The sequence below is a fragment of the Leptinotarsa decemlineata genome, unplaced genomic scaffold (assembly GCF_025532065.1).
Source record: "Leptinotarsa decemlineata unplaced genomic scaffold, Ldec_3_MD MMD2_tig00001064_RagTag_RagTag, whole genome shotgun sequence".
Classification (NCBI taxonomy): domain Eukaryota; kingdom Metazoa; phylum Arthropoda; class Insecta; order Coleoptera; family Chrysomelidae; genus Leptinotarsa; species Leptinotarsa decemlineata.
Genome location: NW_027412558.1, coordinates 5705073 through 5722865, shown reverse-complemented (window position 1 = coordinate 5722865; position 17793 = coordinate 5705073). Strand labels below are relative to the sequence as shown.

At 32.5% G+C, this 17793-nt stretch overlaps 3 protein-coding genes across 4 annotated transcripts in view; 1 reads left to right on the top strand and 2 right to left on the bottom strand.

The window, feature by feature from the left end:
* Nup160 (nuclear pore complex protein Nup160) overlaps window positions 1-7201 on the bottom strand; it is a 29506-nt gene extending 22305 nt beyond the window's left edge. For both annotated transcript variants that reach the window (XM_074175567.1, XM_074175568.1), the window contains exons 1-11: window positions 7020-7201; window positions 6860-6965; window positions 5966-6173; window positions 5794-5911; window positions 5342-5534; window positions 5102-5289; window positions 4801-4955; window positions 2809-3099; window positions 2588-2736; window positions 343-557; window positions 121-293 (exon numbers count right to left, since the gene is read on the bottom strand). In XM_074175567.1, coding sequence (XP_074031668.1) covers window positions 121-293; window positions 343-557; window positions 2588-2736; window positions 2809-3099; window positions 4801-4955; window positions 5102-5289; window positions 5342-5534; window positions 5794-5911; window positions 5966-6173; window positions 6860-6965; window positions 7020-7104 — 1881 coding nt within the window. In that variant the 5' untranslated portion in view covers window positions 7105-7201. The remainder of the gene's footprint in view (window positions 1-120; window positions 294-342; window positions 558-2587; window positions 2737-2808; window positions 3100-4800; window positions 4956-5101; window positions 5290-5341; window positions 5535-5793; window positions 5912-5965; window positions 6174-6859; window positions 6966-7019) is intronic.
* Window positions 7202-7864: 663 nt separating this feature from the next.
* Window positions 7865-14337, top strand: Plap (Phospholipase A2 activator protein). The gene is made up of 11 exons (XM_023157072.2): window positions 7865-8104; window positions 8342-8775; window positions 9467-9611; window positions 10408-10575; window positions 10634-10768; window positions 11050-11239; window positions 11299-11439; window positions 11955-12108; window positions 13247-13576; window positions 13634-13905; window positions 13961-14337. Exons 1-11 carry the CDS (start codon window positions 7971-7973, stop codon window positions 14273-14275), a joined length of 2418 nt encoding a protein of 805 aa, XP_023012840.1. The 5' UTR covers window positions 7865-7970; the 3' UTR covers window positions 14276-14337.
* A 1404-nt stretch (window positions 14338-15741) lies between these two features.
* Window positions 15742-17311, bottom strand: ND-B18 (NADH dehydrogenase (ubiquinone) B18 subunit). Its single transcript, XM_023157073.2, has 3 exons — window positions 17077-17311; window positions 16850-17018; window positions 15742-15885 (listed from the first exon to the last, which is right to left on the bottom strand). Exons 1-3 carry the CDS (start codon window positions 17207-17209, stop codon window positions 15801-15803), a joined length of 387 nt encoding a protein of 128 aa, XP_023012841.1. The 5' UTR covers window positions 17210-17311; the 3' UTR covers window positions 15742-15800.
* Between the last annotated feature and the right edge of the window lie 482 nt (window positions 17312-17793).

Genomic DNA, 17793 nt, shown 5'->3' with positions numbered 1-17793 from the left:
GTATCGGCCAATTCAATCATATATCATAGTTACATTCAATTATGAGTACATGACGATCACTGAACTATCATTAAACAAATTATTATTAGTATCACTTTTGAATTATGGCAATAAACTCACTTGACAATCCATTTCCGATTGAATTTTTTCTAAAATATTCTCCATTACAATATCCGGTACTTGCAAGGTAAACAACTCCTTTTCGAATGCTTGAATGAACATTTCACTCATTTGTTGTTCCAAATAAACCAACACTTCAAAAAGTCTCATAACATCGTCGGTGGTTTCTACATCTACAAATAAACATGAATATATGATTGTCTTCTATTTTGTCTCCCGTACCTTCAGCTAACATTGAAAAGTTGACAAACTGGTCGCTGTATGTGCTATCGTTACAGAGAGTCATGTGTTCCAATGGATCCAAAGGCCTCAAGAAAGAAAAGGAGGACTTTTTGAGAAATACTGCTCCTGACACAGAAGGCAAGAGCATCAAACCCAAAGGTTTCAGACTTGCTATTTGGTACTGAACACAGCAAGAATAAAATTTCTGCCAACACCTACAAACAGAAGCAAAAACATTAACCTGTTTATATCAAGTCAGTTTTGGCATTAAATATATGATACGTTCTCTTAGATCTTCATACAAACTTTGATATTTTTGACCACCAAATGCTATAAGACAATTTAGAAAAATATGGATTTGGTGAATTTTAATGTAAATGTTTTTAATTAACTCGATAGTAGCACAAGTGACACATGAAATATACAAGCTGTATGAGTATTCATATGAGCAGAAGCAAATATTTCGTTTCACACACAATTTCCTAAATAACTTTCAATTTATGTACATTTCATTTTTATTTTTATACCGTTTTTACATAATCTACAATAGTTGTATGCCCCAATACATAACAAACAGACATATGCCTCTGAATACTATAAATGCATTCATGGAAAGTATTCTACCTTATCTCGAATCGTTTTCAATGGAAAGAGAGTTGATATCGACTTTATTCATTTGTGCAACATAAATATACCAAGTAAATGACAAGCTACAGTTTTGAATTGAATTAATATTTCTTGATGTTATCTATATCATTCGATTATTATAATCACTGATAGTACTTAGTCCCAAACAGGCATTTTTTCATCATAAAAACTGTAAACTGTTTCCCTACATTCTGTACAGTATGTAGTAGAAATACTGTTGAAAATATAACGTTGTGTTGAAATAAAAATTCATGGGTTTTCCCTGTGGATTCGACAATTATTGACCACACTATACAACTATTAAACTCAACTTTAATTCACTACTACACTGTTAATACCCTACTGAAAGTCTAACTTAACTTCAGACTGATACTCAAGTGTCTATCGCCTTATTAGTTCAGTCCGTACTGCACTTTCAACTAAACTAACCCCAATATGTCTGTTGGTAGTGCTTGTATATCCCAATGGAAGTATTCAGAAACCAATAGGAATATTCTGGAAGCGACGCGACATCTATAATGATTTGAGAAGCACGAGTAGAATTGAGCGCGATCTTAACCAAGGCATAGTCGACGAACAAAGACCATCGGCGGCCGGCGTCATTTTTTTTCAGGGGATAATTAAATGTTAATAAAACAAAATGCAAGTTATTAGGTAGCAAATATTGTTTGAGACAACTGCAAGATGAACAGCTGTCATTGAATCTTTATATTGATAATGTCATCATTGAAAGGGTAACTAACAACTTTTAAATATCTGGGAGTGGTATTAGATCAAGAATTGAACCTTAATGCGCACTGTAGTTATATTCAGAAGAAAATAGCCACAAAAATTCATCTTTTATATAGATTGAAAAATAAAATAAGTGAATATGCAAAATTACCAATTTATAAATCAATAATAGCACCCCACTTTGATTATTGCAGTACATTACTTTATTTTGTGAGCAATGAAAATCTAAATAGACTACAGAAGCTTCAAAACAGATCCATGAGGGCAATATTAAGTTGTAATAAACGCACATCTGTGAAATGCATGTTGGAAACACTGTCTCTTATGTCTGCTAAACAAAGGATAACAATGAATATGCTAATATTTATATTTAAAATTAAACACAATATGTTGCCAAATTATCTGAGTGATCAGTTAACCTACACAAGTAGTATTCATACACACTCGACTAGAAATAGAATAGGAAATTTTTATATCAACAGAGAACATATAGGTTGTGATTCGTTGTATAGTTCTGGTCTGATTGCATATGACTTGTCTCTAATTTTATATATATATATATATATATATATATATATATATATATATATATATATATATATATATATATATATATATTTTATTGTTTTGTATTTTATAAGTGACTGACTGTACTATGAAGAACATTATTTGCTAATAAAGAGTAATAATAATAATAATTCACAACACTTGTATACATTTTTCTAGATATTTACTAGAAGTGATATCACGAAAAATTAATGTGACAACTGCCAGTAATATCAAATGCATAAAGTTACCAACTCAGAAATAATAAGTGTGATCCAAACAGAAGCCTTTAGAAATACAGTCAATTCAATCAACTTACCACTCTGCACATTCTAGATATTCATCATCAGTTACATTTGTTCCGTTTAGAGTGTTCTGGATTTCATTATCGACAGCCAGGCATATCCTTTGTTTCAGTATAGAAGCCGAAATATGTGTTTCTGCTACAAGAGTCGATCTTTTATAAATCTGAAGTATATAAAAAAATCATTTGAAGACAGGTGTATGATCCTGATGTTTTCATGGAAGAAATATACTCACAGATAGAGCTTTGGTAATGATATGCATAGGAAACCGTCCAGGGTGGAAAATGTGTTGCAAATAGATCTGTCTCGGATCGCTCTCTCCATCATTGACAGGTGCTTGATTTGCGTCTGGTATTGTTTCCAAGACAACCGGAGCCCAGTTACTAGATTGTAACAAAGCCGAGTGGCGAGAAGATTGGCTCATTCCTGGTTGAAGAGAAGTTGTGTATACCACACATTCGCCATCTTCACATCTCCATGCTGTCCACAAACGATTTGTTTGGAGAGCAAAATCGATGAGGTCACTCTGGAAAAATTATTTGGTTGTTTCACAAGGAATCGCTTTTTGCAATATACACTGAGGGACAAAGAAACTGTCGCTACCAAAACTTTGCTACTATTTAAAGCCTCATAACTTTCAATGCGATTAGAGTGAATTTTGTTTTATTTCATAGAAAAAGTTGTTGGCATGACACATAATTTGGAGTGCCTGATCTTATCAGTTGTTTTAAATAACAGGTAGATATTTTTTTTTATAATTTCAAAACGGCCCGTGCATTTCACCAGCACTCAAGTGGGAGTGAGGCTTTAGAATTACCAATTACTCTATTTTTCATAATGTATTTTGAAAGCATCAATCCATTGGAATTGGCCGGGGTGGTAGTGCGCCCGACTCACAATCGAAAGGCCGTGGTTTCTCGAGAGAATGTATCTGGTTGAAGCTGCAATGATTCTGCAACCGTGTTAGAAATCACACGTTAAAAGGTAAGACCTCGTACAAGTTTCTCAACTTCTGAGAGTTGTCTTTAACGGAAAAACAGATTTTTAAACAGATTATCTTGGTGATAATCTATTGTATAACTCAAGAGGAATTTATTAAAGCCGGACTATAGATGGAATTCCATCTTTCTTACTGAAATACTGTATCCCTTAGAGGTTTTTTTCAACTTTTGCTGGGATTAAAGACATTTCCAAATGTGTAAAATCAAGCTAAAATTGTCCTTGTCTTCAAGTCATCAATAATCATCCTATTTCTGTTTTGTCAAATTTTTCTTTGCTATTTGAACTGGTCATATATAATCGCAAGTATTCCATAGTTACAAAGATAATGGCTTCATCTCAACATGGTTTTATGAGTAACAAGTCAACGGATTCCAATCTTCTTGTATTCACCAACAACTTTCAGATACCCTCAATTCCGGTTGTCAGATGTATGTGAGCTATGATGCCTTCTCATAAGCTTACGACAGGATTGATCATTGCATTTTTTTGGTAAAACTATGATTTTTAGACTGGATGTTAGTTTAAGCTACCACTTGAAACAATAATCTAAATCTTTTGAAACAATTGAGACACAGTTTATCAAAATCCCAAGCCAAAAATCAATCTTATTCAAATGCTGATAAAATCCACGGGGCATTTTGAAAAATAGTAAAAGAGCATCTACCCATTAGCCAAGAAAAAGAAACACACCACTGATATAATAAAGTACTCTAAGTTATATGTTATTATTTCAACAAATTATTCTACAAAGCAAGTTCAAACTCCTACGTTGAAAGCTATATAGTTCTAAAAAGTAGCAAAATTTTAATTACGTCAGTTTTTCTATCTTCGGTGTATTTTGAGAGTGTTGGGAGAACGCAACCATTTTCTCAACTTTTTCAAAGATTGAAACTTAGTACAGCAGAACTATAATTATCCAGACTAACTGGAACCTAAACTAGTCCAGGTCACTAAATATCCAGATAAGTGGATTTGAATAAACTGAGGCTCATTTTAAAGGAACACACCCAAAAAATATTGACTCTATGTAGGATAATAATGAATAGTTATTTGTTTGCCTATCTATGCCATAAAAAAAGCTCTGAATACTTATTGTTTGCAACCATAATTTTGTTAAAGAAATCCAAATTCTCAAAAGTAATTTGGATAATTGTCGTTTGGATGATTGGAATTCCGCTGTAATCCTTATAAGAAATGTAGTGTTATCATTTTAATGTTCCATTACCTCTGGAGAATGTCTCGTATCCAAACGATCCACTGTAATTTCCTGTCCTCTTATAACGGGGCTCAAAATTTGAAACTGACATCCATTAGCAAAACTCAAAAACACAGCCAACAGACTTTCGCTGCTATTTCCGTCGACAGCTTTCCTTAAACTTGCTGAAACCAACTACAGTGAGTTCAACACCATTAAATATATATTCCAAAAAAATGAAAGCATATATTTTGAAACATAGAAATATGAACCCTGTCTTTTGCCATTGTATCACTTGAACAACCAACAAAATATTTATCATTATTAATACCTGATTGGATCCTGGTTCTTGAGACCTCTCCTGATTTTTCAAGAATATCAACTACTGCCACACACTGTCCTTTAGCACAAGACCAGAATTTCAAATGTCCGTCCCTACTCAGAGTTAACACATATGTTTCATAATCCACCACGTAGAATAAGAGACTGACTATATTGCTTCCATCCGAATTTTTCTGTCTGCAAAATAGAATTATGATAATCGAAGACATTTTATAAGAAACCATTTTACCGAAATTTCTCTGCAAGTCCCGACAAAAATCTGGGCATCAGAGATTCGCCTTTCAATTCTGTGGCGACAACTTGTCCATCATCAGGGTTCTGTTTGATAAGTAAGAGTTCTGTAGACGGATAAGCTAGTACAAAGAAGGCTTCCTCAGTTTCAGGAAACAAATAAGAACTAGCCAAATTTGGAAGTTGGTCACCTGAGAACAAAAATACTAAACGTTTACTAGTTACTGTAATACTATAATAATAAACTGAATTTCAAAAACAAATGATACCAAAAACAGATGATTGAAAAAAGAACATTTTTAAGAGATATTAGTTTTTGGAAAATATCTTGCTACTTCTGCACTGTTGATTGTTATAAGTCAAAAGTCACCAATTAAATATTTCATTTCGTAATAAGATTACTCCAATTATTTTGATAAATCTATAAACTTATCTCAATGTGATACTCACTGGCAGTACTGGGATTACTGAACACATAAAAGGTAGATGGATTTCTTGCATCAATTGCTGAAGCTTTAGAAAAAATTGATGGAACAGAAAGATCTGTGTAAGCTCCTAAAAGCTCGTCCTGCAATAAAAATAACTGTTGGAAAAACCAACCACTATTGATGTTTTACCTTACTTGTCTGTGAAATCTTTCAGGATGTGGAAATATCAAACGATGTACACTGCACACTGTAGGAACTAAGACTATCACATTTTCATATGTTTCATATATTGACACTCCGTCTAAAATAGGAGTGTCTGTGAATCTGTACCTCACTCGATTTGCTGTTAGATTCACATCAAGACTGTGTTCCACTAATTCCAGAATGTCATAGTTGATTCTCCTGGAAAATAAAAGTAAACTGAAAATAAGTAAATTCAAGGTAACAGAAATGCAAGGTAAAGTTGACTATTTTTAGGTACTATTGAACAATAGCTCTTTTGGTTCCAATGATTTTTTTGGTTGTACCTATTTTCTTTATAAATATAAATATTGACAATCTCTTCAAAGTTTGTGGTGAATACTTTCGATTAGCTACAAGGATGATTTTTTTATGAGGTGACATACGACTTGGGTTACCTACAATTTTAAAAATTCTAACACAGACCTGTATTTTTTATAGCAGTTTACATACAGGGTCATAATAAAATAATTATTATTTACCTAATAATCATAAAAAGTAGATATTTGTATTTAAAATTTCAAAGTTTATGATGCCAATTCGAACAGAGCCCTGTATAAAAATTGTATGAACGTTATTAAGGTAAATTTTAAGTTCTTTGAACTAATTTTCAATATTTCTGCGAACAAAGAAGATGCAGGCAAAATAGAATTTGGAATTTTTCATTTCTCCCGTATATCATTGAAACAAAAATAACTATAGTAGATTTTGCAGTATCGTTCAATAGTAGATACACAAAACAGGAACCTCTGCCACAATTTACCAATTCTATATATCTTACCGTTTACTAGATCCCCATGCATATACTTGAATTTGAATAGCCCCATTGCATTGAACATGGTACTTACCAATAAATAAATCTGTTCCTGGTATGGTGTTTTGTAGAATCTTCGTAACAGAAGCCATTTGCTCTTTCAGCGACCTTTATGTCTTGGAGAGTACTTTGAGTCCCACCTGAAATATAGTTTGGAGTAAATTTAAAGAGAAGGCAGGTTATGAATGTACTACCTGTTGTAAGCGTAATTTCTTTCCAGTTATCGGAAACAGTTTGATCTGGTGTGATTTCACGGTAATTTAATGTAAATTCGGTCATTTTTCACTACAATAAAAATATAAACAAATTCGACCGTTATGTCTGAACATAACCCTCCAAAAAATCAAACATAACCTAATTTCTTTCAAACCATCTACTTCTTTTGAGTTCATATACAAAATACTGTGTCAATATGGAGTTGAGGCTGATTATAGAACCGAAAGAGGCGTAATTTTGTATTTAGAAAGGTGGAAATATCATGCCTATAAAATTTCAAACATGGTTCATTAATTTTACTTGAAAGTTCTGAAGTGCACACATTGAATTCATTTTCACAAACTGTTGCTTTATCAATCATTTCTACCTTGGGTTTTATTTCTTCAGAAATGAATTCACTCTCAAATGCTAATATTATAATTGGTTTTCCATGAGTTCAATTTGTATCATATATATAATATATTATGTATTATTTTTCTGGTGTATTACTTGCAATGAATTGAAATCATTGGTACTTTAATATATTAGAGTGTGATATCTATGATTGAAATGTTCATTTCATATTCAGCAAAATGATATTTTCTTTTCTCAAATACTTGTTTTCAACAAATATTTTAAATACTTGTTTTCAACAAGTATTTAAAATATTTAAAAAATCAAATTCAGAAAATTTGTACTGAATATATTTGAAATTATGCACATTTTTTCCTAATGGGGTCATCCTTTCGATGTGTATAATCGCTGGATGAGGTCAGCATCAAAGACAATTTTTTATATATCCTTGGTCAGCATGACTTTTGACATATTGACTCTGACATAACCTCATTCTGCCTTTTGTCAAATGTTAATGTCACTGTAGATTTTGAGCAAGTAATATCAATTCATTGTGATAAATATTTAATTTCTATTTGAATGAATACAAATAAATCATGTCTAGGGAATTCCAGCTTAGTACTTCACTGTTTGGTCATTCTATGGATATAAGAGCCATAACAGTAACACAAAGTAATGATATCATAAGCGGCTCCAGAGACAGAACAGCAAAGTACTGGAAATACGATCCGTAAGTGAACACAGTTTTTTCAGTTTCATCGAAGTGGATTCATGCATCAGTCTTTAGTTGTAAGTCGCAAGTTATATCACTGAGTTTTTCAACATTAATATTCATATACCAGCCTGGATAACACATCATATTTACTTTCTCATAGTATCAATATGAATTCTAACGTCTCAAAACTTGCGATTTATGACTTGAAACCGAGGTAACAATTAGTACATTATTCCAGCTTTCTCTGTTTAGGTTGCACAATAACTATCATGAAGTTATGACTTACCGAAATCATGAAAACTTTGTTGGAAGTGTACTATTCTTGGAGCCTACCAAGGAATACCCTGATGGATTAGTTATAACTGGTGGATATGATAAAGCAATTTTTGTTTACAAGCCCGGAGAACCTTTTCCTAGTTTTATGTTCAAGGGGGACCATACAAACACAGTCTGCGCCCTGAGTAAAGGATTAGAAGAAAACACATTCTTCAGTGCCTCTTGGGATAATACCGCAAGATATTGGTCCATTGCTAACGGCCAATCTAAAGCCCTTGTGACTTTTACTGGTCATGAGGCAGCAGTTTGGCATGTTAAACAGCTTAGTGATGGCAGAGTTGTTACTGCATCAGCAGACAAAACCATAGGAATGTGGAGCTCTAGTGGACAAAGACTGAATACTCTTGCTGGTAACGTTTATCACATATTTAGGTGAATGTTCTCTCAATGGCTCACGGTAGATTTTGTTCAGGTTTTCTTTGGAGATTCAACGCAACAGAATGGTGAAACTTAAAAAATTTGTTTCTTCAGAAATTCACTTCTGGTAATAAACACTCGTAAAATGGATACCATATTGTGAGTCTTTATTCACAAATTTTGAATATGTTTACATAATAAAATAAATCTATTTCTCCAAAATAACTTTTTTTAGAATCATATTCTAAATGGTACTGCCGATTATTTCATCAACGTCTAGAAATAAAAATTAGGTTAGATGACAAACAGGATCACCACGATTCCTTTCCTATTCATTACATTGTAAATGGTTTCTTTTGATGATTATACTTTCCCAAAGCAAGTTAATATAAGTTTCATATTGTATGAAATATTGATTTCATTAAAAAATTACAGTGATAGAAAATTTTGTAACAAGAACCTTTTTAGGTTATGGTTAGTTTGTAACATGACTGTGTTATAGTTTTTTATCTCCCGTTTGCTACTAATCAGAGAGCAACAGTTTTTTGTTTCTTGAGTGGTCATATTTTTTTATTACAGATTTGTGTTCAAAAAAATATGTAAGTCCAGTAAAATTATTTTCAAAAACTAAAGCTAATTGTCGAAGAAACCTTTTTCAAGTTTGATGAACATCTTATTTTTCAGGGCATAAAGATGCTGTGAGGTGTCTAGAAGATTTTCCAGAGCTCAAGTATTTTGTCAGTGTCGGTAACGATGCATCTGTCAAGGTATGGAGCTATTCAGGAGAAAATATGAATACTTTTTACGGGCATACGAATTTCATTTACAGGTAAGACCCCAAATTTGTTCAGTAGTAGCTATTATGATTGGAATTGTTTAGATCTACACATATTTTTATTTTGTATTTCACACATTCATTATATTGATTACTGAATGAAATCTTCAGGAAATTCATGATGTAGTAATGTCAATCTTATTATTTTGTCTCAAGAGGTAGATGTAAAAGTTCCTACAAAGTTTTTTATTATTTCCTATGAAAATTATTGAGCATATACTTCTTCGTTATCTGAAAACGACAAGAGCTATAACTTTGGTGAAGTTTGAATATAATTTGAAGGTGTTTTTTCAACATAAAAATTTTGTTCACAACTATTGACAAGCCTCAGAAAATTAGCCAATGTTCAGTCTCAGAGTACATCTGAGCATAGTAAGCACATATAGTAACTTCAAATTTTTCACTATAACTCTAATTTCAGTTCCTGAGAACTTTGAGCTTTCACAAATCAACAATAATAACAGGATATTCATATGTATCATACTGTCGGAAAAACTTCAATTCTTGAATTTACCAATATTTAATAAACAATTGTTCTATGCTACCAAGGTATCAACTGCAAACTGTACTATATTGAAATCAGTAAGGCTTGATGATGCTTCGAAGAAGAGAATGAAGAGCAATGGTTATAAATTGATCCCTGTGGTATACCTCTCAAAATTATCAATCCAGAAATTATAGCATAATTTCGACATATTTATATTCAACAAATTTTCTGTGACATTTTTTATGTCCGAAAAGATAATCGAACTTACAAATTATTTGGCTTGAATTTAACTTTTGTGCTTAGTATAGCAAGATGCAGACCTCATGGTTTAGATAGTTTTGTAACCTCAGACGAAGATAGGACAGTTCGATTTTGGCAAGGCGGTGAAAATAAACAGACAATCCACCTACCTGCTCAATCTGTTTGGGCTGTAGCATGTTTGCCAAATGGTGATATCGTGACTGGATCCAGGTAATGCACTCACGATCAAAGTTTAATCGAGTATTTAGGTTTCTTTCATTATTTTCAGCGATGGCATTATCAGGGTTTTCACCCAAGAAGAAGGTAGAGTAACGGATGAAGTCAACTTGGTGAAATTCAATGAAGAAGTCAATGCTTTAAAGCAGCAAGCTTTACAAGAAATTGGTGGGGTGAAAGTTTCAGAGTAAGTTAGAAGAAAGTAGTATTAATTTGTATAGAAATTCACATGAGTAGAATTATTTTTTTAAATAATTTCTTGAAAAAATAAATGTTTACGTTAAAATATAGGATTTAACTCACTATATTTAATACAATATAATAGTTATTCCGAAAAAACACTAGTTTTTTGTTTTGTTATCAAAATAATTTCTCAATAATTGCAGAACATCAGTTTTAAAACGGGAATTGAAATATTTTCAAATTCACCTGCGTCTAATCCAGTCTAACTCCTTATTTTATCAACAGTTTGCCAGGTAGAGAAGCCCTCTATGACCCAGGAAAAAGAAATGGGCAAATGAAAATGATTCGAGATGGCAAAAACGTTGTAGCCTATACATGGGTTGAAGACGGCGAAAACAGCCACTGGGATAAGGTCGGCGAGGTTCTTGGAGGCTCTGATAAGAATGAAACTGGAAAGACCACGTATGAAGGAAAGGTATTCATAAATGAAATATTTTTGGTTATTCAATCTAAAGTATAACACTATGGTTTCAGTCTTATGATTTTGTTTTTTCTGTCGATGTGGAGGATGGAAAACCTCCTTTGAAGTTGCCTTATAATAAAGGAGACGATCCTTATCAAGCAGCAAATAAGTTCTTGACGAAAAATATGTTGCCGGCAGAATATTTGGAGCAGGTATTTAGTTTCAAAAATTTTTATTATGATATTCGTAAGTATCAAGTTTGTATTTCTATCTATCCGTGTTAGAAATCACGGTAAAACCTCGATACTCCTTAGCTTGCACAAGTTTTTACTTTTGAGAGTTGTGGTTCGTAAGGGGACAACAGCTGGTTAACGGAAAAACAGATTTTAACAGAAAACAGATCTGAAAATACAAATGATATCTTTTTTCCTGATTTTACCTAAATTGATCTCATCTTCAGTTTTTTATGTGTTAGTCTAATCATTGATTATCTGATGAAAAATCTAGTTGAAGGCTTATCGAATAGTTCATTATTCGTTGACATTTGTGGTGTTCGCCGAAAAAAGGTAGATCAAGTGTCAAAAAATAAGTTTTGACTTAATGATGGTTTCAGACGCTTGAAAGCATGCTCTTTCACCCCTTTTTTGAAAATTTTGAAATTTTCTATATTGGCCTTCCCCAATACGTCACCAGTCAGTGTACCTACTGAGATGTTCTTTTTTTCAAGGTGGTTGATTTTATTCTGAAAAATAGTCAAGAAAAGTATGTTCCTCATGTCAGTAGTGAATACCAAGATCCATTCACAGGTGGTTCAAGATATACCCCTGGTTCTAGTTCTGTGAATCAAAGTCAGATAGGTGTTAACTTGGATCCATTTACAGGTAAGTTGTTAAATCCACATCAAATTACATAATTAGCATGGACATTCCATCTTAAATGTTTATCTACCATGACCCCCCAAGTATTTTGCTTCTTGATTTCATCCTATGGAGAGCATTGACATTTTTTCCATTTTATATTCTTCATCGATAACCAGGGATGTTATAGGCGTCTGTTCTAAAACCTCACTTGGTTGAATTATTGCAAAATTAATCTTTCCAATGTCAAATTTCAAATCGTCCATTTAAAAAATATAGTGAAATTATGATTCGAGAATATAAAATAATGCTAACCTCTATGGCGATAATGTTTACTCCTTGGATTGATAGAAACTTGTTGCCGCCTTGGAATTCACTGAATACTCATCACCTATTCGAATACTTCAGCTAATCTGATCTGAGTGTGGAAACATGTACTCTAAGGATATATAGGAATTATTAACAAGGGAGAGGGGTGTTGAAAGTACGCTTTCTGTAGTGCTCAAGGTCAAGTTATTGAGGAATTGAACAAGGTCATATGACTAACACATAGCTCAAGTTTAAGTTTAGTCATTCAACGCCAAGAATTTACATTGGAGAAATGAGGATGATATTCAAAGTTGAGTCAGGGATTGACCTAGAATGACCTTGATGATAATTAAGGTCGGTGAACTGTGTGACCCCGAACGATATTCAACATGGTTCATCAAGGTCATATGACGTAGTTCAAGGTTACAACCACAGTCACCTGGAGGTTACATCGTCAAGGTCATGTGACGTCATTTAAGGTAAAGTGGTGGGGGGAGGACTATGGATCGGTATAAATCAACTACTACATCCTGTTTCACATTCAGCTTCATGTATAAAGAGTGTATCTTTTTTCGGCTGTTCACTTTGGAGTATCGAAAATTTTGTAAATTCAGTTTCATGGATGTTCAGGCTCAACAAGTTGTAGTTTAGCCATACTTGGATAATCTGGAATAGTTCTTCAGAATCTGTGTACACCTTGTCCCAACAATTTCCATACCATAGTAATGCAATTTCTCCAAGAGCTGAGAACGTTCACGGCATTGTTTCAGAGATATTGTATTGAAGTCTATCAGCTGTTTTTCATAAGACAATAAATGATAATGAATATATTAGAACAAAACTCTTTTTCAAGGCGGCAGCAGCTACTCAACGTCTCTAGGGAGTGGCGGAAGACCCCCTACTGCTTCTTCCAGCCTGAATAATGTTCCTGTAACTGCAAGTTCTAGTTCTGTCTCGAAAAATGCTGCTGGTAACTTCTTTCCTATTACTTCTTACCGCTCCTTCGAAGTGGGAGATCCCAACGTAATCCTCAATAAACTCAAAGAATTCAACTTGAAGACTGGTGATGGTAACGATAGGCTAAAAGACGAAGAGTTGGAAGAAGTCGTGAAGTTTTGTTCTGGCCCTCCTAATGATGGTGGTAGCCTCGATTTACTTCGCAAGTTACTCGATTGGCCAGATGGTGAGGAAAATATTTAGAATTTCAAGTGAATTATTTTGATGCGTCTCCCTTTTTCAGATATAATTTTTCCTGTTTTGGACGTGATACGACTAGCAGTTAGGGATAAAGTCAACAACAGAATAATTTCTTCGATGAATAACGGCATCATAATGGAAAAACTGAAAAATTATATAACAAATAGTTGTACAGTAGTCAATAATATGATTGTGTCTCTCAGGACCATTTGTAATTTATGCTTACATGAACCTGGCGAGAATTTAGTGTATAATAACAGGTTTGACATTATGGAAAACTTCACTTCTTTGGGACAACTGAACAAAAGCGGTCAAGTGAGTTCTTTTCCAATATTTTCAATTCAACTTCTTCATTAAACTCTCTTCTTAGGTGGCTTTGGCAACATGTTTACTGAACCTGACGATTCTCACCATCAAAAGTAGTGACGAAATAGGGTTTTCGGTTCTAGCTCAAGTTTTACCCGATATCCTAACAAAATTGACAGATACCGAATCCCAGTTCCGAACTTATGTGGCTTTAGGAACGTTGATAACCTCATCAAATAGTCACCAACAAGAGATCAAAGCAAAGATTAATGAAAACTCCAATTTTCTTTCAGCTATGCAGCTCCATATGTTTTCAGGACAAAACGATTTGGAAAATAAGCGAATGAACTGTGTTAAGCAACTGGTGATAATTCTTTAGTTGGCTTGTAATAATTCTTAAGCTTCAGTTATTTATGGAAGAAATTAAATATTTTACTGTGATTTTCTTTTCCTACATTTAGGTTTTTCAAATAATACTTCAAGTATTTCTGTTGAAGAAAAATTTGTTACGAAATAACTTCTCATTGATATCAGAAATCTCAGTTTTCTAATGTAATAGTTATATTTATTCACAATTAACGGTGCGTAGCGCATATATTTGTTTGAGGAGAATTTTTCCCCATCAAAACTGATATATTTAAACTTAATCATAATTTCTGCAAATAAAAAGTAACTCAGGCTATTTTGGAATACTTTCACTGTGTAATAAAATTTTCACTTGATTTGAATACTGATATTACTTCGATTCCAAATATCAGAAAATACCCTCTTATTTTCAAATGAATATGTACAGGTTTTTCAAGTAAGGGGGATAGCATAAAAAAACCAGAAACCAGTTAAACTGCCAAAAAGTTGCTCATTTCAGAGCTTACTTGAATGAAGTTTTGACATGTATTCATTCATGTATTCAAAAAAGCCAATATGTCTCCAGAAGTAATGGGAATTTTCAAATTCTAAAACTTCATTGGAATATGCTCTAAAATGGGCAACGTTTTTCTAATTTAACTTGCATTGTATCTCTCACGGTTTCTGATTTTTCTATGCAGACCCCCCTTATTTTGGAACAGAGTATACCTTCATTAGGTATCTAGTCAAGCCCTGTGGACAGTCTATTAGGAAATTATGTTATTTTGTTGAAGACATCCCCAGTTAAGTAAGAAAAGCTAGAACTGAGATCAAATTCTCATAAGTAAAATTGTACAAAAAAACTCATTTGTTGCAATGAGTGATATTTTGTTACAATTTCCATTTCAAATGTTTTCTGCCAATTCAATGCTTATAAAGGAAATGAGCTGTTGCAAATGGGCTTTTCCTTTAAGCTTGTACAAAAAAAATAATCTGTGAAAGACAACTTTTTCATAATTTTAAATTTTTTTCCTTTCAAGTTCATTATATTTTGAATCGTGAGGTGAAAATTTCATTATAGATTTTGAAATCAGGTAATTATTGTAAGATAATAAGCTTTCATGAGAACAAAATTCTTATTGTCTCTGATTGGGAGATTTTTTATATAACTACATTGAAATCAAATTCCATCTAAGAAAACTATTTAATGAATAGGAAGATTATTTTTTCTCCATAAACTGTTCACCAGTAGAATATATTCCCCAAATCCCATTTTGATTGATGTTTTACCATGTGTTCAAAAATTACTTCCTCTCCAACTATTGTAGAGGTCAGCAATTTACAGATTACAATAGTGCAGGAGGTGTTAAACCTCTAATTAGCATTACTTTGGAAGATAAATTCAGAGGCTAAGACATAATCCTTTCAGAAACAGATAATTAGTCAAATAATTATGAAAGTTACTATAGAACCAATATTTATCTAAAGACAAATACAAAGTCTTATTCAAAACAAACTATAATTGTATACACTTCACATTTTATTTCAAGTTTTCTAGTTCAAGCTCCTTCTGCAGCATTTTCCTTTTGCTGTTTAATTCTTAACCTTTTCTCTCGTTCGTACTCCTTCATTCTTATTACAAAGCTAAAAGATACAAACAGTTGTGAGACTTGAATATTATTGATTGAATTTATGTCTACAAGTGGGATTATCAATATTGTAAGAAAATTGAATGCATTCATTATTTGTTTTAATGGCTAGTGCTAGTTTTGAGAAATATTTTTTTTCATTTACTATTATTTATTTTTATCTGCTGATCTCAACTCTGAAATTAAAACTTGGTGCTCAAGTCTACCTTTGGGGATAAAGCTACATAAAAGTCAATAATTAACTATTTTAGTAACTGAATTTTGATAAAAAATAAGATATCTTCTTCGGAAATGAAATATTTTGAAAATAATTTACTTTGGTTTAAAGTTATTATTTAAATTAACTGCAACTTCATATTTGAGACCACGCAAAAAATTCTAGAGCAATCTGAAACACATTCAAAATGTTGATGAATTTTTGGAACCATTAAAAGGAATGAACTTTTCTTCTAATTGATTGCCTGAAGTAAAAATCTCAAACTACCATGTTAATAGTTTATTAATGAAAGATTGGAACTTGTATGTTATTGCTTATTCTATTTTGAGTTTTCAACATATAAAATGATGATTTTTGACTGATTTCAGATATTCTTTGGTGACATATCTGTAAATTTAGTGTTTCTGTGTTTATTGTTATTATTAATAAAAGTTTATAAAACGTTTTAGAGTGACCCTAAGTAAAATTTTCGAAATTTTCAATTCTGAAGCTTGATTTTGAAGATGATATTGCCAACAAATAATAACAGAAATGGAAGTAAAGTGATAATATTATTTAAAGCATGAATAAAGAAAGTGGTATGGTGTACCTTTTGGATTTTTGAGTGGTCCTATTTCTGAAAGAAGACTATCAAACTCTAATGCGAGCCATTGAAACAAATAATAACTTCTATCACAGCAAAATACATTTTAAACGGATCGAAGTTATTGACATAAATATATTTATTAACGATTTTACTCACTCATCGTATTTACAATTGAGGTACTCGTGCTTTTCATGTGAACAATTCACAACCCATGGAAAATTATCTCTTCTGCAGGTTCTGAATTTCAGAAGTGAATGGGCGCAGTAGTCACGGTCTTCCAGTGGTAACTTCGCAGACCTCATTTCTTCCTCGGTCGCAATCATGACTTGAAAGAGCGAAATTATGAAAAAAGGACCGTGAAGTATTATGAAATTGTAACCTACCTCTTTCTTTTCTCCCTGATTCGAAACCTAATAATGGATCAAATGTAGGTTCTTCGTGGGGGCTGGGAGTTATTTCAGGTTTGAAATATAAGTCAAACCCAGTCCTTGGGACATGTCCAAAGCCGTTTCCCATTTTTACTAGAAGTAAAAATTGAATAATTCAGGAAATTCTAGTTATTTTAATAATGAGGTTATGTTATGTAAGAAACTGACACACTAATGACAAATTTTATAAGTGACACTGACAGTTCTGAAAGAATCTATAAGTCAATCATAAGTCTTGGATTTTACTTATTGTGCCGATAGATAGAAAGGGGTTTTCATTTTCGGAGATAGAACAATATATAATTGTAATGGGTGTCATAATATAAACTCATTGTTTTTAGCTCCACTTCCACACAAAAGTGATAGGGTATGAAAATTCCCCAAACAATTATTCATAATAATGTAAAAATGGTTGTACACGCTCAAGTAATTTTTAGACGTCTTCTGATTTGCCACACTAATATCTTGACGTATAGTTGTATAGTATTAAAAAGATTTGAAAAAAAAATTGAGTTCTATGAAATTCATATTGCATCTGTATCTAATGCATATGAAGTTGTTCATCCTTATGGAAACCTGTGGAAACCAACTCCTTGTGGAATGTTATACAATTTTTTTTATCACAAGTAGAATTGGGAAACTTTGGTATAAAATAAATCTATTGAAAACACT

What these genes read in the sequence shown, in the direction of transcription:
- Plap (XM_023157072.2), top strand. Translation starts at nt 7,971, where the DNA reads ATGTCTAGGGAATTCCAGCTTAGTACTTCACTGTTTGGTCATTCTATG. An exon ending in CATACGAATTTCATTTACAG is followed by an intron (nt 9,612 to 10,407) that starts GTAAGACCCCAA and finishes TTTTGTGCTTAG; the next exon opens with TATAGCAAGATGCAGACCTC. An exon ending in GATATCGTGACTGGATCCAG is followed by an intron (nt 10,576 to 10,633) that starts GTAATGCACTCA and finishes CATTATTTTCAG; the next exon opens with CGATGGCATTATCAGGGTTT.
- ND-B18 (XM_023157073.2), bottom strand. Translation starts at nt 17,209, where the DNA reads ATGGGAAACGGCTTTGGACATGTCCCAAGGACTGGGTTTGACTTATAT. An exon ending in ATCAGGGAGAAAAGAAAGAG is followed by an intron (nt 17,019 to 17,076) that starts GTAGGTTACAAT and finishes CGCTCTTTCAAG; the next exon opens with TCATGATTGCGACCGAGGAA. An exon ending in CTCAATTGTAAATACGATGA is followed by an intron (nt 15,886 to 16,849) that starts GTGAGTAAAATC and finishes TGTATCTTTTAG; the next exon opens with CTTTGTAATAAGAATGAAGG.